This window comes from Scyliorhinus torazame, chromosome 14, assembly GCF_047496885.1.
Source record: "Scyliorhinus torazame isolate Kashiwa2021f chromosome 14, sScyTor2.1, whole genome shotgun sequence".
Lineage (NCBI taxonomy): Eukaryota > Metazoa > Chordata > Chondrichthyes > Carcharhiniformes > Scyliorhinidae > Scyliorhinus > Scyliorhinus torazame.
Genome location: NC_092720.1, coordinates 13,265,162 through 13,285,940, shown reverse-complemented (window position 1 = coordinate 13,285,940; position 20,779 = coordinate 13,265,162). Strand labels below are relative to the sequence as shown.

The following is a 20,779-nucleotide window of genomic DNA, read 5'->3' as shown; positions in this document are numbered from 1 at the left end:
GCGCTGAGACAGCATAAACTTCCTGAAGCAGCCAAAACGGAAACTTACCCTGTGCATTTCCAGGAACTCGGCTGAAAGCGACCACGGTGCATTCCGCACCACCTCATCCACATAGCGACAGTGCCTGACTGCATCATACCGCTCAGCCTCGTTCATTACTGTGAAGCCTTTGAACTGGTGGGTCAGGTCATCATTGCACACTGTAAGAGGTTAAAAGAAGCAAGCAAGTCTTCAGTAAGTTGCCTAATGCTATGTCTTAGCCCAGGCATTCCAACTCATCTGAACCTCACCCAGAAAACCGCATCACCTATTCCAGGTAAGATGCCCAAGGACATTGGACTGGAGACCCAGAAATCACAAGTTCAAGTGCCACCATGGCATTAAATCAGTGGGTGGGCACCAGAAGAATTAACCGAGTACAATAAATACGCAAGAGACCCGGGCCCATAATCCAGGCTGACACTCCTTTTAATCCAAACCTTTCTACGGTGGCGGCCTAATTAAGAGCGAGTTTGCTTCTGGCACAGCTGTTAAATTCATGGAGACACTCGAGCTCCCTTCACCCATGTAACACTGCAACCATAAAGTGCCTTATGTTAACAGCAAGATCATTGGAGCAGGCAGTAGGATTAGGATCAAAGGTTATTGGGATTCTTTCTGGGGATAGCCAGAGGAGAGTGCTTTGTCTTGAATTCCATATTTCCTCCTGGGACTTCTTGCCAAACGTGTTAAATCTCGGTCCTCTTATTACCAACCCTCCTGCAAGTAGAAACAGCTTCACCTCGTCTATACCATCAAAACTCCTCAGTCAAGTGTCCTCCTAACCCTTATATAAAGCAAAATACTGAGGATGCTGGAAATCGGAGTTAGAAACATAAAGTGACAGAAACACTCAGCAGATCTGACAGTGTCAGTGGGGAGAGAAACAGAGTTAATGTTTTGAGTCCAATACGATTCTTCTTTGGAACTTGGCGTTCCGACGAAGTCACATTGGAGCCAAAACATTAACTCTGTTTCTCGCTCTCCGCAGAAGCTGCCAGACCGGAGTATTTTCCGCACTCTTGTTTTTATTCCTCTTAATCCTCTTGCTCCAAGGAAGACAGCGCTAGCTTCTCCAGTCTCTCCCACCACTGAAGTAGACGATACAGAGATTGAAGCAGACACTGAACACTAATTCCGCAGCCTCAGATATTAATGATAGGCTTCCTGGATTGTGAACAAACACATTTCCTTTGCATTTTATCTGCACAGTGTCTGCAGCTGCTACTGAAGATCAAACTAAGTTTTCAAGTGCTAACAAATAAGAGTGGACACTCAAAGCAGGCATCTTCAGCGCCTTTCACACGATGAGGATATTACAAAGGGCTTTAGAGTCAATGAGATACTTTTGGAGTGTAATTACTGTTCTGACATGGGAAATGTGCAGCCAATTTGCGTACAGCAAGCTCCCACAAAGAGCAATGTGATAGTTATTTAAGTGATGTTGGGGAGGGATAAATATTGGCCAGGATGATGGAGAACCCCATGACTCTTCTTCAAAATAGTGGCAGTGGGATCGCGAGAGGGCTTTGTTTAGTGGAAAGCTGCACCTCTGACAATGCAGCACTCCCTCAATACCGCATCGGAGTGTCAGCCTGGATTTTGGGTTCACAACCTTCAGACTCAGATGGGGGAAAAAGAGAGCTACCCACTAGACCAATATCACTGATGTACAAAAACATAAGTTCATATTTCAACTCCTTCATTCCCTCCAGACTACTGCTGAAAATAATGATGCAGCAGTATTGTTTTGTTTTACAAATTACTTCAATGTGGCAAAAGTTGAAACTCGGGGCCAAGGAAAATGAGTTTTCAGCTGATTCTGCCTGCCAGCCAGCAGAGTTCGACTCAGCTCCAGTTACCAATAAAAAGAATAGCACTTTTCCCTGCCTCAGAATGTCCCAAGGCATTTCACAGTAGTGCCATACATCTGAAGTGCAGTCATTGATACTTTGGCGAAAGTCAAGTTATGCATAGTAAGCTCCCAGGTACAGCAAATGACAAGTTAAGCGATCTTAGATGGCGCCTTGGTTGAAGGCAGAGCACAGGTTTGCAGAAATCCTTTGCTTCCTCTTCCAAAGGATCTTTTAGATTCACCCAAGGAGATAGAAGTCTCTATCTTACAGGACCTCCCAACAGTGCAGCACTCCCTCGGCACCTGCACTGGAAGTGTCAGCCTGTAGGGCTAGACAGCTGGTTTGTGATGCAGAGCAAGGCCAGCAGCGCGAGTTCATTTCCCGGAGCAGCTGAGAATTCTGAATTCTCCCTCCGTGTACCCGAACAGGCGCCGGAACGTGGCGACTAGGGGCTTTTCACAGTAACTTCATACTTGTGACAATAAAAGATCATTATATTACATATTGTGTGTGCAGGGTTTTAAATGGAGTCTTGCATCTGTGACGTTCTGAATCAGTTGGGGAAAGTGCTACCAAACAAAATCAAGTTGATATTTAACAGGCCAATCAGCGAGTGTTAATAGGACAACAAAATTCCCACTGACCAGTACAACTCCTTCCTTACCGCCTACTATGAGATGCGTGTTTGGGAAAAGGCCCTTGGCTTGCATCAGTGCCCGCGCATGTCCAGAGTGAAATAAATCGAAGATCCCATCGGCGTAAACTCGAACCGGGCGATCCACTGAAAGTAAAAGAGAGATTTTCACTTATACAGTACGTCATCACAGTATCATGTCTTTTTTCAGTCATTCCCAACATGAGCTCGATGGGCCGAATCTCCTCCTACTGTGCAGTGTCACTTATCATTCTCAGAACAAGAGTACCACTGAGGCCAGCATTTATTGCCCACTTCTAATTGCCCTCGAGAAGGTGGCGGCGAGCTGCCTTCTGAATGGCCGCAGTCCGTGTTGTAGGTACACCCACAGTGCTGTTAGGGAGGGAGATCCAGGATTTTGACCCAGCATCAGCGAGGGAACGGCAATATATTTCCAAGTCCGGATGATGAGCGACTTGGGAGGGAAACTTTCAGCTGGTGCCGTTTCCAGGCATTTTGTCCCTGGGTTTGGATGGTGCTGTCTAAGAAGCCTTGGTGAGTTGCAGTGCATCTTGTAGAAGGTACACACGGCTGCTACTGTGCGACGGTGGTGGAGGGAGTGAATGCTTTTGTGGAAAGGTGCCAATCATGCGGGCTGCTTTATCCTTGATGGTGTTGAGCTGCACTCATCCAGGCAAGTGGGGACTTTTCCATCACACTCCTGACTTGTCCCTTGTAGATGGTAGACAGGTTTGGGGAGTCAGGAGGCGAGTTACTGGCCGCAGGGTTCCTAGCCTCTAATCTGCTCTTATAGCCACAGTATTTATATGGCTAGTCCAATTCAGCACCTGTTCAATGGTAACCCCGCCAGGATGTTGACAGTGAGGGATTCAGTGATGGTAATGCCATTGAATATCCAGGGTGCTGGTTAGACTTTCTCTTGTTGGAGATGGTCATTGCCTGGCAATTACATAGCATGGAGTGTTACTTGCCATTTGTCAGCCCAAGTCTGGATCTTGATCAGGTCTTGTTGCGCCAGTATCGGAGGAGCCATGAATGGTGTTGAACATTGTGCAGTCATCAGCAAACATCCCCACTTCTGATCTTATGATGGAAGGAAGGTAAGTGATGAAGCAGCTGAAGACAGTTGGGCCTGAGGACCTTCTGCAGTGATGTCCTGGAACTAAGGTGATTGACATTCAGCCACCACAACCATTTTCCATTGTGCCAGGTATGCCTCCAACCAACAGAGGGTTTTCCCCCATTTTCCCCATTGATTGCTGTTTAGCTAGAGCTCCTTGATGTCGTACTTGGTCAAATGCTGCCTTGATGTCAAGTGCAGTCACTCTCTGCCTCACCTGTCTGACTGGGTAAAGATGGGTATACGAGACAAGGTGATAAATTCCACAGCTCCCATGGTGGGACTTGAACTTATGTCTCCTTTAAGTCCAAGCCTCTGGATTATTTGTTCAGCAACATAACCACTATGCTGCTGCGCCTAGGGATTGCCAATAAACGTTGCGATTCCCACACCACCAGAATAAAAGAAAGCTACCTTACCTGGTGGCTTCCTGGGCATTCAACTAGGGAATTGACAGTTCTTGCATCTCCGCGGCTGGTTACCAAATCATATCTGCCCTTTCCCAACTCAGACCTCCACTGCAAGACATCGCGCCTGGTCCACGCAACCCCAAAGTATGAAAAAGAGGTGGCGGTGGTTGATTTGCGTTTTATTTACCTAGTTTTTGTAACCATTAACAAAAATCTAACATTTCGATTTCCAGCACTCTGTGTGAAGAAGTGTTTCCTGACATTATCGATGAACAGCCTAGCTCCGATTTTAGGCTTTATGACCCATCGCTCTAGCTCCACCCGCTAGACTACATGGTTAATAATACCCGACTGAATCCTCGAATCATCTTAAAACACATCAATTCAGTTACTCCTTAAGCTTCTCCATTTAAGGGAATAAAAATTTCATCTACACAGCCTGTCCTCATAATTTAACCCCTTTGGTCCCCAATATCATGTCACAGCCCCCTCCAGGGTCAGTTTATCTCTCGTGTGTCCAGAATAGAACTTTGTTGCCCCAGAGCTTTATAGTTACATTGTTTCCCCCCTCCCCAGCTTCTGCAAAGGTGCTTTTGTTGGTGGTTGGACAGAAAGTCAGGGAGAAAGCCAGCGGTTTCTATACTCACAGGAGGTCCCAATCTTTGCTTCTTCCAACGTCAAACGCTCGTATGCTTTGTCGCTCTTCACCCCATTCTCATCCGCGAAGGGTGCCGGCTGCGACAGGGTCTGTAATGGAAACGGCGCAGAGAGACAAACCCGGTCACTGGCTGGAATCCACCGCGGCCGTTAATAACTGGTCAACAGGATCTTAGGAAACTGTCACACCCGGGCACACCATCAAGACATGGCCAGCCAGGAAACTGAGAGGGGTCACGCTGGATCATGAGCTGCCTGGCATCTCCCAAACCAAGATCACAGAAAGGCTGCGGGTTGACTGGCTGGTGAGTATCGCGGCTGCATTTAGTTTGAGAGTTAGCCTAAGCAACTAGGAAATTAAAAATTACACTTTTTAAAAAAGAAATTGGGGTTAAGCAAATGATTCAGTTTCCCAATATTTAAAATACATTGAGAAAAGGGAAATGAACAGTTGATGAGTCTCTTTTTGCAAAAAAAAAATAGTTTTAATAGTAAAGTTTATCAATCAATAGAGAAATGGCAGGGTAGTTCTGTGCTACATGGGAACGCCCGGCCTTCAATATCCTGCATGACCATATATGGAGGAAAAGTCATCATAGAACATAGAATAGTACAGTACAGTACAGGCCCTTCGGCCCACGATGTTGTGCCGACCACTTATCCTAATCTAAGATCAACCTAACCTACACCCCTTCAATTTACTGCTGTCCATGTGCCTGTCCAAGAGTCACTTAAATGTCCCTAATGACTCTGACTCCACCACCTTTGCTGGCAGTGCATTCCACACACCCACCACTCTCTGTGTAAAGAACCTACACCTCTGACATCGCCCCTATACCTTCCTCCAATCACCTTAAAATTATGTCCCCTCGTAACAGCCATTTCCGTCCTGGGGAAAGGTCTTGGCTTCCACTCTATCCATGCCTCTCATCACCTTGTATACCTCTATCAAGTAACCTCGCTGCCTTCTTCGCTCCAGTGAGAAAAGCCCTAGCTCCCTCAACCTTTCTTCATAAGACATACCCTCCAGCCCAGGCAGCATCCTGGTAAATCTCCTCTGCACCCTCTCCAAAGCCTCCACATCCTTCCTATAATGAGGCGACCAGAACTGGACACAATATTCCAAGTGTGGTCTAACTAGAGTTTTATAAAGCTGCAGCAAAACCTCGCGGCTCTTAAACTCAATCCCCGTTAATGAAAGCCAACACGCCATACGCCTTCTTAACAACCCTATCAACCTGGGTGGCAACTTTGAGGGATCTATGTAGGTGGACCCCAAGATCCCTCTGTTCCTCCACACTTCCAAGAATCCTGCCTTTTACCTTGTATTCAGCATTCAAATTCGACCTTCCATAATGAATCACTTCACATTTAACCATGTTGAACTCCATCTGCCACTTCTCAGCCCAGCTCTGCATCCTGGCAATGTCCTGTTGTAACCTGCAACACCCCTCAACACCATCTACAACTCCACCAACCTTCGTGTCATCAGCAAACGTACTAACCCACCCTTCCACTTCCTCATCCAAGTCATTTATAAAAACCACAAAGAACAGAGGACCCAGAACTGATCCCTGCAGGACACCACTGGTCACCGATCTCCAGGGGGAATATAACACATCCACTGCCTGACCTTCATCAATGTGTCACGTCGCATCATCAAAGAATTCAACGAGGCTTGTGAGCATGACCTGCCCCTCACAAAGCCATGCTGACTATCATTAATCAAACTAGGTTTCTCTAAATAATCATAAATCCTATCTTTCAGAATCCTTTCCAGTATTTTGCTCACCACAAACATAAGACTGACTGTTCCGTAACTCCCAGGGATTTCCCTATTCCCTTTCTTGAACAGGGGAACAACATTCGCCTCCCTCCAATCATCCGTTACTACTCCAGTGGAGAGTGATGACGCAAAGATCATCGCTAATGGCGCAGTAATCTCCTCCCTCGCTTCCCTTGGGTAGTAACCTTGGGTATATTTCGTTTGGCCCAGGGGACTTATCTATCCTGATGCTTTTCAAAATTTCCAGCACATCCTCCTTCTTAATATCAACCTGTTCGAGCCTATTAACCTGGTTCACGCTGTTCTCATGAGTCACCAGTTACAGAAGTTTGAGCTCTAGATTACAGAGCTGGAGCAGAAGGTGGTGTGGTTAGCACATGTGTAGATATGGTCATCCCCGCAATGAATGGGTGACCAACAGGCAGTCAACAAGAAACAGGCAGGTAGTGCAGGAATGCACTGAATACATCTCACTCGCCAACCAGTACTCAAGTTCTGAATGCTGATGATTAATCTGAGGATTGTAGCCACAGCCTAGTCCATGACTGGCTCAGCTGTACAGGGAGACACAAAGAAACCAGGAAGAGCAAAAGTGATAACAGATTTGATAGATACGGCAGCAGAGAATCCTGGGGTAGGGGCAGTGTGAACAGCCAGCAGTCTCCAAAGACGTAGAAAGAGAGATGTGGTCTGCAATCAGAATTTAATGATCCGAGTAGAAAAATAGCCAACAGGGTCTCAAAAGTTTTTTTCCATCCATTCTTGGAATGTGGGCATTTCTTGTCCATCCCTAATTTCCTTTGAGAAGGTGGTGGTGAGTCACCTTCTTGAACCGCTACAGTCCCTGAGGTGTAGGTACGCTCACGGTGCTGTTAGGGAGGGAGTTCCAGGATTTTGACCCAGCGACAGTGAAGGAACAGGGATCTATTTCCAAGTCAGGATGATGGTGGCTTGGAGAGGAACTTCCCAGCAGTGCTGCTCCCAAGTGTCTGCTGCCGTTGTCCTTCTAGATGGTACTGGTTGTGGGTTGAAAAGGGTGCTGTCTAAGATTATTTCCAGAGCCACATGTGAGTGAGCTTAAAATAGGAGGATAGAGCATCTGAACGCATGGCTAGAAAGATGGTACGGGGGGGGGGGGGGGGGGGGATTTAGATTCCTGGAATATTGGGCCCAGTTCTGGGGGAAGAGGCGTCCTCAAGAGGTTGCACCTCAACAGAGCTGGGTCCAATTTCCTTGCGAGATGATTTGCTTGTGCTATTGGGGAAGGTTTAATCTAACTTGGCAGGGGTTTTTGGAACCTATAGAGAGAGAAAAAAAGGTGCTCAGGATACTGGGATGGTGTCGGGAAAAATAACGATTAAATAGAAATATCCGGGAAATCCAATACATTGGAATATTTTCTGATATATATTTTTTTAAACTATTGGAAAACGTAAGCTGCTTAAGAACAGTTTGAATCCAGCGATTGGAATATTTTCTGCTGACTATATTTAAAATCTATTGGAAAGTGTATAGTAATAATAATACTCTTTTATTGTCACACGTAGGCTTACATTAACACTGCAATGAAGTTACTGTGAAAATCCCCTAGTCGCTACATTCCGGCGCCTGTTTGGGTACACTGAGGGCGAATTCAGAATTCTCTCAACCAGGAATGGGAATTGAACCCGCTCTGCTGGCCTTTTCTGCATTACAAGCCAGCTGTCTAGCCCACTGAGCTAAACCACCGGGTGTAAGCCGCTTAAGGCAGGGGTAGTTTGGCTAATGCTAACGGAACAAGTGCTTTTGATATGTTGATAAGCCTAACAACACTGCAAACAGATTCCCATGGTAAGCTGGTGACAATGGGAAACAGAACATAAAGGGTTTGAATAACTTTTGAGAAAGCAGGAAACAAGGTGTGAACATTTACACTCTAAAAGGTAACAAAACAAAAGTAATTAAATTTGACTTCTGAAGAGGTTAGTTCAGGTAAGAAGTCTTACAACACCAGGTTAAAGTCCAACAGGTTTATTTGGAATCACTAGCTTTCGGAGTGACTTCTTACTGTGCCCACCCCAGTCCAACGCCGGCATCTCCACATCACAGTTCAGATAAGGGAAGATAAAACGGGAAAAACTGTACATGGGGAGATGTTAAATCTATGCAAGGGGAGTTGCTTCAGACCTCAGCCACAGCAGGAATGGCTGTTTCACACCCTGCAAGCTGTGTCTGTGAAGAAATACTGTCTTGAGAAGCCAGTTGCCGATTTTATCTCAGAAGCAAACCCCAAAGAGATATAACTGCCTGGTGCGGTAACCGCTACTGGATTTTAAAAAATAGTTTTAAAATGTCTATAAGAAGTTGTGGAACATTCTGGGAGAATTAGCTCAGAAGGTTCTGCACTAAAGGTTATAAAAATAGAAAATGTTGCACGAACTCAGCAGGTCTGGCAGCATCTCTGAAAAGAGAAACAGAGTTAATGTTTTGAGTACAGCAATAAAGGTTGTTTGGAAGTGGGTTAAGTTAATGATACTGTGCACAGCCATTGTCTCGATTAAGGGTACCTCCACTTTATTGTACTGTTGTTTAGTTTATTGCTTAATAAACCACTATTTTATTTAAAAGCGTCACAAAACGTTTGGGACATTATTCTCTGGATTTCAAACCTTTTCTCACATTATGTCAAATTGCAAAATACAAGTAAGAGGGCAGTTGCTTCAAGTTTCCCTTCCGGGATTGGGAATATCCCATCAGCCGCGATCTTAACGATAGATAGCACGAGTAGGAAATAGTAAGTTACTAGGTGACTTCAGCGCAAGGTGGAAGGCTTGGGGGGAAGCAATGAAGTCTAACTTAGCAATACAGTGCACGTAGGTGAATGCATGGTTTGTGGCAAGATTGTTAAGTTTCACGCATGGATAGCCACATGCAAATATGGTGTTGTGGCTTTAACAGAGACAAGATGTTCAGAGAAATTAGGAAAGGGAGGAAAGAGGGAGGCAGCAGAACTGATTAAGGAGAATTATGCAGTGTTGGATAAAGAGGAAGGAAGCAACAGTCAAAAGCATAATCTATTTAGTTAAAGCTAAGGAACAAAAGATGAGTCAATAAGTTGCTCAGTGCAGTCTGCAGACCACCAATTATTGGGAAAGGTCTAAAAGAAATTACAGAGGAGGTGAAAAATTCTAGAGTAGTTATAATGAGGAACTTTAATTATCTGAATCTAGACTGGGATAGTGGCAGTATAAAGGCCAGAGCGGGGCAAGAATTCCTAGAGCACGTTCAGGAAAATTTTCGACTGCAGTTACGTTTCCAGTCCAGAGAGGAAGGAGGCACAGCTGGACCTGGTTCTTGGGGATGGGATGGACCAAGTGACAGGAGATCACTGTATTGTAAAGTTTAGGTTGGCTATGAAAAAGGACAAGGAACAATCCAGAGGATTTTCTGGGGGAAAGCCAACCTCAATGAGGCAAGAATGGATTAGATTCAAATAAATTGAACTCAAAGGTCAGCAGTAAAAACTGTAACTGAACAATACTGCTATCTTCAAAGAAGGATGAATAAACTCGGTTTGTTCTCACTGGAACGACGGAGGTTGTGGGGCGACCTGATAGAGATCTACAAAATTATGAGGGGCATAGGCAGAGTGGACAGTCAGAGACTTTTTCCCAGGGTAGAGGGGTCAATTACTAAGGGGCATAGGTTTAAGGTGCGATGGGCAAGGTTTAGAGTAGAGGTACGAGGCAAGTGTTTTTACACAGAGGGTAGTGGGTGCCTGGAACTCGCTGCCGGAGGAGGTGGTGGAAGCAGGGACGATAGTGACGTTTAAGGGGCATCTTGACAAATACATGAATAGGATGGGAATAGAGGGATAAGGACCCCGGAAGTGTAGAAGATTTTTGTTTAGATGGGCAGCATGGTCGGCACAGGCTTGGAGGGCCGAAGGGCCTGTTCCTGTGCTGTACTTTTCTTTGTTCTTTGTTCTTTAAGAGATAACTCAGGCACTGTCAAAAGTATATTCACGCAAAGAGGAAAAGCAGGGCAAACAAATCTAGAACTCCCTGGATGATGCAAGACAGAAGAAGAAAAGTCTGCTTCTGGCAGATGTCGGGTCGGTCTTACACCCGAGAACCAGGCTGAATATAGGAGCTTCAGAGGGGAATTGAAGAAAACAAATGAGAGAAACAAAGAAGGAGTATGAAAAGTGACTGGCAGTCAACATAAAAGGAAATCCCAGAGTCTTCTATAAGCAAATAAATAGTTAAAGGGTGGTCAAAGAAGGAGTGGGCAAATTAGGGACCATAAGGGTGTTTTAAAAATGGAAACATTGGAAATAGTGGAGGTATTAAATTAATTTTGCATCAAATGAATTTTCCATTAACCATTATGGTAAAAGAGGCTCCAATTCTAAAAGGTGGTGCAGGAGCAGGGGGTCCTGGGTGTTCATGTGCATTCGTCTTGGAGGTGGCAGGACAGGTTGAGAGTAGGTAATAAAGTATATTGTATCCTAGTTTTTAATAGGGACATTGAGTACAAGAGCAAGGAGGTTATGTTAAAGCTGCACAATATACAGGTTTAGCCTCAGCTGGAGAATGGTGTCCAGTTCAGGGCACCACACTTTAGCAAGGATTTAAAGGCATTAGAGCGAGTGTGGAAAACATTCATGAGAATGGTGCTGGGCATGACAAACTTCAGTTAGTGGAAAAGTTGGGATTGTTTTCCTTGAAGAGAATAATAATAATAATCTTTATTAGTGTCACAAGTAGACTTCCATTAACACTGCAATGAAGTTACAGCGAAAAGCCCCAAGTCGCCACACTCGAGACGCCTGTTCAGGTACACGGAGGGAGAATTCAGAATATCCAATTCACCTAACCAGCACGTCTTTTGGGAGGAAATCCAAACACCCGGAGGAAACCTACGCAGACATGGGAAAATGTGCAGACTCTGCACAGTGACCCAAGCTGGGAATCCAACCCGGGCCTCTGGCGCTGTGAAGCAACAGTGCTAACCACTGTGCTACCGTGCCCCCCATAAAGAAGGTTGAAAGGAGATTTGATAGAGGTGTTCAAAATGATGAGGGGTCTGGATAGGGAAAAACTGTTCCTATTGATGGAAGGACCGAGAGCCAAAGAACACAGATTTAAGGTGATTGGCAAAAGAAGCACTGGAGACAGAAGGAAAACCTTGTTTCTAGCAGCGAGCAGTTAGGATGCGGAATGCACTGCCCAAGAGTGCGGTAGTGGCTGATTCAATTCAAGAGGGGATTAGGTTATCTGAAAAGGAGGATCATGCAGGGCTGTGGGGAAAATGGCACCAGGCGAACCGCTCCTACACACACCAAGCATAGGAACGACAGGCCGAATGGCCTCCTGTGCTGGTACCATTTTGTGATTCTGCTTGCCTGGGTGAGTGCTGCTCCAGTAACTCTAATGAAGCGGGACACCATCCAGAACAAAGCAGCCCCGCTTGGTCCATACCCCATCCACCACCATAAACATTCACACTCCCTCTGTCACTCACACACAACAGCAGCACCTACAAGATCCACGTGCCAGCGCACCAAGTGAAGTGAAGCCACTGCCGTAATGCAGGAAACGCTGCAGCCAATCTGGGCACAGCAAGATCCCACCAACAGTACTCAGATCATGTTTCCAGTGACGCTGGTTGAGGGTAACATTTTGACCAGGGCACTGGGGAGAACTCCACTGCGGTTCTCAGAAATGGTGCAATGGCATGTTTTACATCCGTCTGAGGGGGCAGAACGGGCCTCAATTTAGCACCTCATCTAAAAGACTGCTGACGCTGCAGCATTCCAGCACCAGCTTCGATTTCACGCTCGAATCTCTGGAATGGGACCTGAACCCACGGCCCACTGATTAAGGTGACACGACGCAAACCTTCGACCTCTACCATGTCAGGAGCAACAGGGACTGTCATTTCCATGCTCTCCCCAAATCATGTACAACACCTCAATTTGGAACTACACTGCCGCTCCTTCATCGTTTCATAGAATTTACAGTGCAGAAGGAGGACATTCGGCCCATCGAGTCCGCACTGGCCCCCGGAAAATGCACCCCACCCAAGCCCACACCGATAACCCAGTGTGGTGGTATGTATTAGGGGTAATACGGTACACCACGTGTCGACAGGCTATTGGTGGAGGGATGCCAGGTCCTGATAGGATCTGCCACCTACTGGACTCCACCCAGAAATGCCGGTATAAGAACCCAGTTTTTCCCTCCATTTCCCTCAGCAGTTGCATTCTGTAACCACACTGCTGGGGATAAAGTTCTGCTAAATAAAGCCTTCAATTGACATTACCTCAACCTGCCTCGCGTCATATTGACGGTGCTACACCCAGTAACCGTACCTAATCTTTTTGGACACAGCCAACCCACCTAACCCGCACATCTTTGGACCCACGCAGACACGGGGAGAATGTGCAGACCGGTCCGCACAGGCAGTGACCTAAGCCGGGAATTGAACCTGGGACCCTGGAGCTGTGAAGCAACTGTGCTAACCACTGCGCTACCGTGCTGCCATTATACTAGAATGGGTCATTATACTAGAATTCCCTTCCTAACAGCGCTGAGTGTATGTATGCCACATAGACTGCAGCAGTTTAAGGCTGCTCATCGCCACTTTCTCAAAGGCAATCAGGGATAGACAATAACTGTTTTTCCAGCAACGCTCACATTCCACGAATGAATAAAAAGATTGATTGGGGGGGGGTGTGGATTGGTTCAAATGAAGATGAACCCACGAGAACTAGATGGGCCGCATGGCCACTTGCCAATGTCAAGATGTTCTATAATCCGAAACAAATTGGGAACATTTTGCCTTGTACAATTGTCACCGAAACGCCAGCCTTGAATCTAACATCAATACACAGTCTGGAACAATTAGGGATGTGTTTTCTGGCTGGTTGCATTATCAAGAATGGCTTTCTTATCATAAGTGTTGCACAACAAGTCAGCCACTCCCATTCTTAGTGAAGGCACCTCTTGTTCTCTCCTCTCCTGAAGGCACGTTTGCTGCTCAGCATTAGCCATGGCATTCTTGCAGCTGAATCACTAATTCATGGGTTCAAGTCCCAGGCCGGGGATGTGCGCATGAAATCCGAGCTGCCACTCTGCTGGGAGAGTGCCTCAGCATCAGTGATGCCATTTAGTTGAGATGTTAAACTGAGGTCCTCAGATGGAGGTATAAGATCCCACAGGACTATTTCGAACAGGAGCAGGGGAATTCTCCCCAATGGCCACAGCCAAAATTTATCCCTCAGCCCTCATTCAAACAGGGATCTTTCTGTGCCCAAATTGGCTCATTTGTTTCCTACATTACAGCACTTCAAAAAGTACTTCAAATGCTTTAAACTGCCCTGGGGTTGTAAAAGGTGTCGCAAAGATACCCTTTCTTTTCAAAAAAACACTTGCCATGGTGGGATTTGAACCCATGATCAAAGGAGCGTTCGTTCAGACATGCAGCACTCCTATGCCTGGTTGACCTGCAACAGGGATGTTGCAATTCCTGCAAATGCACTGCAGCTTTGCAACAGATTTTTACAACTGGATCCTGATCTTAGGTCTCCATCATGGAGGGACTCAATGCCACAGTTAACAGTCAAGCCTTCAAAAGGGCAGGCCAGGAGGTCAGGGGCCAGATCCTGAATGGCAGGCCTGATGTTACAAATAAACAGCTACCAACATGAGTGCCGCACCAGAGGCAACATGCCGAAACGCATTCGGACCAAGGCGCAAAGAGAGGAGGGGGGGGGTGTGTAGGGGGCTTAAGGGCAGCTAATCAAAATGGCAAAACAATAGGAATCGGTTTTCCACTGCTGTTCACCATTTCAATGAATCAGAAATACAACTTCAAAAATTGCAGACGGCACCAAATTGGGGGAAAAATGAAAATAAATATGACAAACTTTCAAAATGTGCGTGCAGTTGGCTAATTAATTACATTTTGGCAGCAAGGATAATACACGCCTTTTGTGGTCAAGGAAGAAAGGGTCCTCAGGGTACAGGTACACAAAGTACTAAAAGTAGCGATGCATATTAACTGGGCCATAAGAAAACAAAAACACTGGGGATTCATTCTTACAGAGAAAGTGAAGTTCTCTTAAACTTGTATCAAACCTTGATTAGACCACACTTGGAGCTACTGTTCATAGCTTTTGTTTCCTTGCATATTACAAAACAATAGAAAAACACTGGGGAAGGGGCCAAAAAGATTTACAAAGATGATACCAGAGCAGTCTGTGGAGACAGGAAGATGTCGGGATGATCTAATAGAGGTTTCTAAAACTGTGAAAGGGTAGATATAGAAGTTGTTTCCATCTGTGAGGGAGACCAAAACTAGAAGGCATGGCAGTCATTCATAAATCCTATAGCGAATTCAGAAGAAACTTCTATACCTGGAGACTGGTGAGAATGTGGAACTCAGGGCAGCACGGTGGCACAGTGGTTAGCATTGCTGCCTCACGGCGCCGAGGTCCCAGGTTCAATCGGGTCACTGTCCGTGTGGAATTTACACATTCTCCCCGTGTTTGCGTGGGTTTCGCCCCCACAACCCAAAGATGGGCAGGGTAGGTGGATTGGCCACGCTAAATTACCCCTTAATTGGAAAAAACGAATTTGGTACTCTAAATTTAATTTTTTTTTAAAAAGAAGAAAAAAAGAGAATGTGGAACTCGCTGCAATGTGCAGCTGCGGTGAATAACGTAGATGCGTTTGCGTTTAAGGGTAAGCTAGGCAAACGCGGAAGGGGGAAAGGAATACACGATACCTTGATGGGTGAGATGTGAGCTTGTAAGGAGCACACGCAGCAGCAAGGACAAGTTGAGTCGAATGTTGCAAAATGTTATTTAATAAATTAGACATAACCCTTCTAGATTTTATGGACACACGTAACAGGAGCAAAAGGAGGCCATTCGGCCCCTGGAGTTTGCTGTTATTTAATTAGTTCATAGCTGTTCTGTTCCGAGTTCCACATTCCCATACACCCCAAAGATCGTACCTTTTGTTGGGCAAGGGAATCCATCTACTTCTGTCTTAAAAATATTCAATGTCCCTGCTTCCACCGCCTTCTGAGGCAGGGTTCCAAAGTCGCACAACCCTCGGAGAGGAAAAAGTCTTCTCGTCTCTGTTCTTCAAGGGCCACCCCTAATTTTTAAACTGCTGCCAGGTAAATATCCCAATACTAGACACTTCTCGATGTCAATCCTAGCATCCTTTATCAGTGTACCCGCTATTGGACAGTAAGGTCTCATAAGCCATATGAGACTCAGTACGTGACTTTTCCCAGACTTACGGGTCGTGCGATTTTCATTGGGCTGACGTCTTCATCGTCAGTGGTGCCATTGGGTCCTACTCCGTCCTTCCGTCTCTTTCTGGAGTTCGATTTGGCAACAATCTGCATCTCCATCTCATCAGGTACCTGCAACAATTAAGGAAAGTAAACAAATTGGAGTTGTTCTGTGATGGAAATCTGACCAACAAAAGCTGGATGGCGAGTTTATTTTACAGTAAGGTCATTACAGAGATTAGATGGTGACCCCCAGCACATCTAAACCCCAAACCTTCACTCAGAACAATTAGTACACAAACACACGCAGCTACGCACCTCACATACACAGACACACACTGTTCGGCAGCAGACACTGGTCAACAACTCGGTCCAATCACAGCTCCGAGGCCTGGTCAAATTCTGCCCCTTCCCTGGGTTTGAAAGTCAGCCAGGTATTTTTGCAAACTCAAGCTCAAACCAGGCATTGACCCTGCGACGTGTGGTCCAACTAGGGATGGATAATAAATGCTGGCCCGACCAGGGACACCTACATCCTGTAAATTAATAGAAAAAAAAAAACATGCAGTTCAGCAACCCCACGAGAAGAAATTCTCCACCACTTTTTAACTGAAACGTGGGATACAGTCATAGTGCCAAAGGCCCAGATTTGCTACAGCAGGGAAGTCACTCCGCTTGGCACCAAATGTTCCTCAATTTCTATCCAGAATAGGTTGCAGTGAAGACGATGGCGAATTGAGTTGTGGCCATTTCATTCCAGCAATTCGACAACCGGGGCCCCAGAACTGTTGGCAGAACTCACTTTCTGCACCGTGGCACACCATTATAAACCTGCGACTCCTCTGGGAAAATCAGAGGCCCCACCCTCTAGCTGCATAGTTATAGTCTTCAAAGTTGGAGTTGAGTCATGGAATGAGTGGGATACATTGTCCCAGCTGAGCTCTTGCTGCCCTTGGACTGGTTACGCGATTATGTCACCCAAACAATACAGGGGAATTCAAGTATTGTGAGAATTTGACTTCATCCAGAAAAAAAGCCAGTAAGTGACCATGAAGCTCTTGGATCATCACTGAAACCCAGGCAGTTCACTCACTTGCTTCAGGGAAAGATACCTGCCTTTCTCTATTCATTCAGGGGATGTGGGTGTTGCTAATTCCCCTTGAAGGGAGGGCCTCGCTAGGCCATTTCAGATGGGCAGGTAGGAGTCAACCACCTTGCTGTGGACCTGGAGTCACATGTGGGCCAGATCGGGTAAAGAGGGCACAGTGGTTAGCACTGCTGCCTCACAGCGCCGGGGACCCGGGTTCGATTCCGGCCTCGGGTGGCTGCGTGGAGTAGAACAAAGAACAAAGAAATGTACAGCACAGGAACAGGCCCTTCGGCCCTCCCAGCCCATGCCGACCATGCTGCCCGACTAAACTACAATCTTCTACACTTCCTGGGTACGTATCCCTCTATTCCCATCCTATTCATGTATTTGTCAAGATGCCCCTTAAATGTCACTATCGTCCCTGCTTCCACCACCTCCTCCGGAAGCGAGTTCCAGGCACCCACTACCCTCTGCGTAAAAAACTTGCCTCGTACATCTTCTCTAAACCTTGCCCCTCTCACCTTAAACCTATGCCCCCTAGTAATTGACCCCTCTACCCCGGGGAAAAGCCTCTGACTATCCACTCTGTCTATGCCCCTCATAATTTTGTGGACCTCTATCAGTTTGCCCCTCAACCTCCTTCGTTCCAGTGAGAACAAACCGAGTTTATTCAACCGCTCCTCATAGCTAATGCCCTCCATACCAGGCAACATTCTGGTAAATCTCTTCTGCACCCTCTCTAAAGCCTCCACATCCTTCTGGTAGTGTGGCGACCAGAATTGAACACTATACTCCAAGTGCGGTCTAACTAAGGTTCTATACAGCTGCAACATGACTTGCCAATTCTTATACTCAATGCCCCGGCCAATGAAGGCAAGCGTGCCGTATGCCTTCTTGACTACCTTCTCCACCTGCGTTGCCCCTTTCAGTGACCTGTGGACCTGTACTCCTAGATCTCTCTGACTTTCAATACTCTTGTGGGATCTACCATTCACTGTATATTCCCTACCTGCATTAGACCTTCCAAAATGCATTACTTCACATTTGTCCGGATTAAACACCATCTGCCATCTCTACGCCCAAGTCTCCAAACAATCTAAATCCTGCTGTATCCTCTGACAGTCCTCATCGCTATCCACAATTCCACCAACCTTTGTGTCGTCTGCAAACTTACTAATCAGACCAGTTACATTTTCCTCCAAATCATTTATATATACCACAAAGAGCAAAGGTCCCAGCACTGATCCCTGTGGAACACCACTGGTCACAGCCCTCCAATTAGAAAAGCATCCTTCCATTGCTACTCTCTGCCTTCTATGACCTAGCCAGTTCTGTATCCACCTTGCCAGCTCACCCCGGAGTCTGCACGTTCTCCGTGTGGGTTTCCTCCGGGTGCTCCCACAGTTCGAAGGCGTGCAGGTTAGGTGGGCTTATGGGGTTAGAGGAATAGGGTGCGGGAGTGGGCCTAGGTGGAGTGCTGTTTCAGAGGGTCGATGCAGACCCAATGGGCCGAATTGCCTCCTGCTGCATTGTAGGGATTCTGTTGAAGATTTGCTTCCCGAAAGGGCATTCGTGAACCAGATGGGTTTCGTGACAATCAACAATGGTTTCATGGTCATCATTAGGTTTTTGATTCCAGGTTTTATTCAATTCAAATTGCACCATCTGCCACAGTGGGATTTGAACCTGGGTCTGCAGAGCATTAGCCTGGGATCCTGGGTTACGCCTTCAGTGATATTACAGAACACCAAGTCCCCTGCCTTACCTGATCAGGGTCTATGTAGAACCCCAGTCTGAAACCAGCATGGTCAAATCTTAACTACCACCCAAGTGGCCCCTCAATTATATCAAGCCTCAATAAACGGAATGGGACAATAAATGCTATTGCTGCCCACATCCCATCCCAAATACAGGTGGGTGTTTTATCAGGCTAAAGGTGCTATATTAATACACATTAATCACATTACCTGAAATCACATTACCCAGACTGGTTACAATTACTAAACTGGTACCATGCCAATCCTGACAACAGTTCACCTTTGGTAAACAAAGCAATTAATGGTCTTAGCAGTTCAACAAACAACAGAATTGATAAAAAACACATTGAGATACAGATACAGGCAGAGATTCCAGAGTCACAGAGCGATGGGCACAAAACATCATAGAGAATAGAGCAAAGGCCTACAAAGAACCAAGCTGTTGTCACAACCTCAGGACTTCCCAAAGTGCTTCACAGCCAATGAAGTACTTGGAGTGTGGTAATGTAGGAAATGCAGCAGCCAATTTGTGCACTGCAAGATCCCAGTCACTAATAAGATAACAAACAATCTGTTTTTACTGATGTCGGCCGAGGCTTAAATAGTGGCCAAGGCACCAAGGGATGGTCTGCTGCTCGTTTGATATAGGGCTTCAGAATCTTTCACCCGCATGTGCAGCTGGTCGCCTATTTAATGCCTGATCTGAAAATCGCCAATTCCAGCAGTGCATGCCTCCCTCGGCACTGACACTGGCAGAGTTGGCCTAGGTCATTGGTTCAAGTCTCTGGAGTGGATCCTGAACCCACGACCCCCAACTCAGCCTGCACAACACACTGGGCCAAGACGCTCTCAGTCCATAACGTAAAATATAGAACACAAAGAGAGATTTATGGCTCACAGAAAGGTCAGCTGGAAAAGAGCTATCCAGTCTAATTCCACCATCCAGCTCTTGAGCCGTAGGTTACCACACCTCAAGTACATATATCCCAAGTACTTTGTTAATGCAAAGAGGGTTTCTACCTTTACCACTCTTTCAGGCAGCGAGTTGCAGACCCCTCACCCCCCTCTGGGCGAAAGCATTTCTCAACTCCCCCACTAATCCTTCGCCCAATTACTTTAAATCTTCTGCTTATTGAACTCTCTTAATGGGAACAGGTCATTCCTGCACACTCAATCTTGGCCTTGGAATTTTGTATACCTCATTTAAATCTCCCCTCAGCCTCCTCTGCCCCAAAGGAAGCAAACCCAGCCCATCTAATCTTTCATCACAGCTAAGATTCTCTATCCCTGGCACCATCTTTGTACATCTGCTGTGTACCCTCTCCTGTGTGATCACATCCTTCCTGTAATGTGGTGGCCTGAACTGTACATGCTCTCCGGCTGTGGTCTATCGGTGTTTTATATAGTTCTAGCTTAACCTCCCTGTAAAGGCAAGTATCCAATATGCCTTCTTATCCACCTTAACTACCTGTACTGACACCTTCAGGGGTCTGTGGAATTACAGTCCAAATCCCTCGGTCCTTGACACTTTTCAGAATCCTACCATTTATGTATTCCCTTACACCTTGTTTGTCCTCCGAAATACATTCTCTCTTCTCCAGATTGAATTCCATCGGCCACTTTTCTGCCCACCTGACCAGTCCATTAATATCTTCCAGTCTCCAGCTTCCTTCATTAACCACACTTCCTCGCAAGTCTAAATCATTGATTATGTATATGTATGTCACAAAAACACTCCCACTTACAAAAATAATCATCGCTCACAACACTTTGTTTCTCGCCTCTGAGCCAATTTTTACACTAACTTGGCACTTTCCCTTGGATCCCATGAACTTTTTAATTTTCTGACCAGTCTGTCAAATGGAATCTCGACAGAAGCCTTGCTAAAATCCATGTCCCGCGCCCATCAGCGCGTCGAGCATCGTGACACATGTGCCCCGGCATCAGACCCCTCCATTCCCTCTGGGATACCCAGAATCCGGAGATTCTTACTCCTCGACCGATTCTCCATGTCCTCAAATTTTTCTTGCCACTTCTTGTGCTGCGCCTCGTGCGCCTCCACCTTCACCGCCAGGCCCAAGATCTCATCCTCGTTCTCCAAGGCTTTTTGCCGCACCT

The 20,779-nt window shown here is 46.2% G+C and overlaps 2 protein-coding genes across 8 annotated transcripts in view; both read right to left on the bottom strand.

The window, feature by feature from the left end:
* dynlt2b (dynein light chain Tctex-type 2B) overlaps positions 1–20,779 on the bottom strand; it is an 832,392-nt gene that overhangs the window by 632,620 nt on the left and 178,993 nt on the right. The window lies entirely within an intron of this gene.
* Positions 1–20,779, bottom strand: part of LOC140389525 (choline-phosphate cytidylyltransferase A-like) — a 63,454-nt gene that overhangs the window by 24,015 nt on the left and 18,660 nt on the right. For 4 of the 7 annotated variants that reach the window (XM_072473706.1, XM_072473708.1, XM_072473705.1 and 1 more), the window contains exons 2-6: positions 16,133–16,350; positions 15,821–15,946; positions 4,728–4,827; positions 2,560–2,676; positions 49–200 (exon numbers count right to left, since the gene is read on the bottom strand). In XM_072473706.1, coding sequence (XP_072329807.1) covers positions 49–200; positions 2,560–2,676; positions 4,728–4,827; positions 15,821–15,934 — 483 coding nt within the window. In that variant the 5' untranslated portion in view covers positions 15,935–15,946; positions 16,133–16,350. The remainder of the gene's footprint in view (positions 1–48; positions 201–2,559; positions 2,677–4,727; positions 4,828–15,820; positions 15,947–16,132; positions 16,351–20,779) is intronic. The other 3 variants (XM_072473709.1, XM_072473710.1, XM_072473711.1) reach the window with 1 other exon arrangement.